General features: G+C 51.1%; 2 protein-coding genes across 2 annotated transcripts; both read right to left on the bottom strand.

The window, feature by feature from the left end:
• Positions 1–237: 237 nt before the first annotated feature.
• On the bottom strand, positions 238–510 carry LOC119352265. The gene has a single exon (XM_037618956.1). The coding sequence runs from the start codon at positions 508–510 to the stop codon at positions 238–240; it is 273 nt and encodes a 90-aa protein (XP_037474853.1).
• A 1,307-nt stretch (positions 511–1,817) lies between these two features.
• On the bottom strand, positions 1,818–2,353 carry LOC119352264. Its single transcript, XM_037618955.1, has one exon. It carries the CDS (start codon positions 2,203–2,205, stop codon positions 1,939–1,941), a length of 267 nt encoding a protein of 88 aa, XP_037474852.1. The 5' UTR covers positions 2,206–2,353; the 3' UTR covers positions 1,818–1,938.
• Between the last annotated feature and the right edge of the window lie 560 nt (positions 2,354–2,913).

Here is a 2,913-nt window from a genome sequence, read left to right as displayed (position 1 = left end):
CTGAGTTACTCTCCATGTGTTATGTGTAACTCTGAACTTTCTCCCACTCTTGATACAGATCGTCCTTTGGCCTTTCAAAAAGGTCACTGAAGCACATGAACGGACAAGTAGGGTGATATAAATTCTAAACTCGTAGCGGAAATTTTCATCATCATCATCGTCGTCGTCGTCGTGGTATCTTTACAATCGATCAGGGTCGCGGGCCATGGCTGCATGCTTCCCTAGCTATCAGTGCTACTAATTTGGCCCCCAGCAACTGAGGTACATGACCGTCCTCAGCCCCTCTTCAGACTTCTCTGCTTGCCACCTCCCCGCCACGGCGGCCGCAGAGGTTGGAAGCTGCTTCTTGCCATGCGAGACGCCGCCGCGGACACTGGCTTTGGCCTTGGCTGTTCGGTGGATGGACCTGAGCGCATAGTTCCAGCGGCAGAGGCCAGCCTGGTCCTTGAGGGCCTCCACCGCGCCCACGCTCATGGCCACCATCCACGACGCCTTGGCCGGACCAGCCATCGCCTCTCCTTGTTCTTGCCGCGTTGCTAGAGAGTGGAAACTGATTTGTGATTGCTGTGTCTAGTACCGGTGGACTTGCAAAGTTGCGGTGATGAAAGAACAGAGCTAATTTTGTTGAACTGTCTCACTGAATTGATGCTCGTCTGAACAGAGCTAATTTTGTTGAATTGTCGCATGCTGGAGCCTCGAGGAAATGGTTTCCACGATACCAGGGGCCTAAACACCGCGAGGAGGTTAATAATCCGCCATACATCGATCTGCTTGATTACTCGTACTCACGTAGGTTAACTATAACATTTTTGGGAACACATGCTATCGGGGAGACTCGTATGAGGCCGGCCGGCCATGTGTCAGGCTCAGGCCCTAGCAAGGAGAGAATCTCAACACGACTGGTTCAGTTATCCTTCAGAGATAAAGAAGTGAGCCGACACATTCAGTTATCCAATGGTGCGCATTTGATGGAGAGATCCAACGGCTATTAGTGCTATTAGTATTGAGCTCATATATGGTTTACTTCTATAATCGCTGAGCTATCGGGCTATATATATGCCCTTCTCTGTGTAGAATGAATAAGAAGAATATGCGCAAAAAAAAAAGAGCATGAATAAGAAGAAAAATTCCCTAAATCTAGTAGAAGTATCTCTTAGAATAGCGTAGCAGTAAGGTGTTTTCTTCAACTTGTATCCATCCTCTTCCCAAAATCATTCAGAAAATCGTCAAATTAGTAACTGGTCAGGATGCATCCTCTCCATGACACCATGATCGTGCGCATATTCTACACGGCGCGTCTGCAACTGGGAAGAGGAGTGTCTGTCTCACTGTGAACAGAGAAAACGACAACATGTTTATAGTTAACTTATTAATACTGTCTTATTAATGTCATCACTCTGATCAGGCTCACTTTAATTAGATCTCGTGTCCCTTGAGCAGACTGCAGAGCAAAGAAATTCAGAACATGTTCGCCACAATCTCGTCACGTGCAGCAGGTCGACTCCATCAAAGTACACAAAGCTATAATCTCTAACGGCCACCGCTTGCAGCGACCTGGAGGTGTTCGAATTTGACCAAAGAAGATGTGAAATCTTGGAGGGCAGCCGGGTGTATCGCTGAGATCCAACTCCTCTGTTCTCTTCTACCCTTTCTTCAGAGTTTGGTTGTTCGGTACAGGCAGCTGAGCTCTGTTTTCTTTATGCCTCATTTTGCTCTGTTGCTCTCCCCACTGTAACTCTGAACATTGTTCCTCTTTTGACAAGCATCAAGCTTTTGCCTTTCAAAAATTAGTCATGGATGCACATGGACAAAGAGGGTGAGATAAATTCATAGCCGAAATTTTCATCATCATCATCTTGCTGTATTTACAAATCGATCATGGGGTTGTGCATAAGCACAACCTGCAACGAACACAACATCCCTAAGCTACTAGTACTCCTAATTTGGGCCCCAGCAGCTGAGGTACATGACGGTCCTCAGCCCCTCCTCGGCCTTCTCCGCTCGCCGCCTCTCCGCCACAGCCACCGCGGAGGCCGGAAGCTGCTTGGTGCCCTGCGAGGCGCCCCCACGGACGTTGGCCTTGGCAGCCCGGTGGATGGACCTGAGGGCATAGTTCCAGCGGCAGAGCCCGGCCTGATCCTTGAGCGCCTCCACGGCGCCCACGCTCATGGCCACCATCCACGACGCCTTCGCCGGACCAGCCATTGCTTCTCCTGCGCTTCTTGTTCTTGCTGCACTGCTGGAGAGTGGAGACTGACTTGTGATCCTTGTGTGTAGTACTACTAGTGGACTTGCGAAGTTGAACAGAGCTAGTTTGATTTTGTTGAACTGTCTCAGTGAGTTGATGCCTGTTTGTGTTGATGGTAGGAAGAGTGGGAGTCGGACGGGGTTATATACGGGCGAGACGAAGCAAAACAAGCGACTGCCGGTGCTGGTTTTCCAGGAAACCGGGTGCTTTTGGACCCACTGCACCTTTGCTTGCTTGCTTGCGCCGCACCGTTCGCTGTCGACGCCCGGCCGGTCTTGTTTTTTTTGCGGCAGAGCGGCTGGTTTTGTCCACTGGGATGGGACCAGACCAAATCCGCATATATGAGATACTTCATTTTCCTTTTATATATGGGAAACGATTGGGCGCGGTGCGCCGGCCGAACTTTCGGCCGGTTCGGACGCACGCTGGCAAACGCGCATACGCAGTGGCCCCGCGCCCCCCGCCTTCTTCCTATGCGTCTCTATCCCCTACCTTCAACCTTACGCGTGCGCATCCCTCCCCCTCTTCCCTCTCCTAGGCTGCGACTGGGCCACCACGATCTTCATCATCGACGGCCAGGCGCTCCCTCGCTGGCCGCTATGGCTGCCTGCTGCCATGGCCATGTCCATCTCCTAGATACAGCCTTCACAAGCGCACATCTCCTC

This window comes from Triticum dicoccoides, chromosome 2A (assembly GCF_002162155.2).
Source record: "Triticum dicoccoides isolate Atlit2015 ecotype Zavitan chromosome 2A, WEW_v2.0, whole genome shotgun sequence".
Taxonomy (NCBI): Eukaryota; Viridiplantae; Streptophyta; class Magnoliopsida; order Poales; family Poaceae; genus Triticum; species Triticum dicoccoides.
Note: the sequence above shows the minus strand (reverse complement) of the source record. Positions and strands in the feature narration are given on the sequence as shown.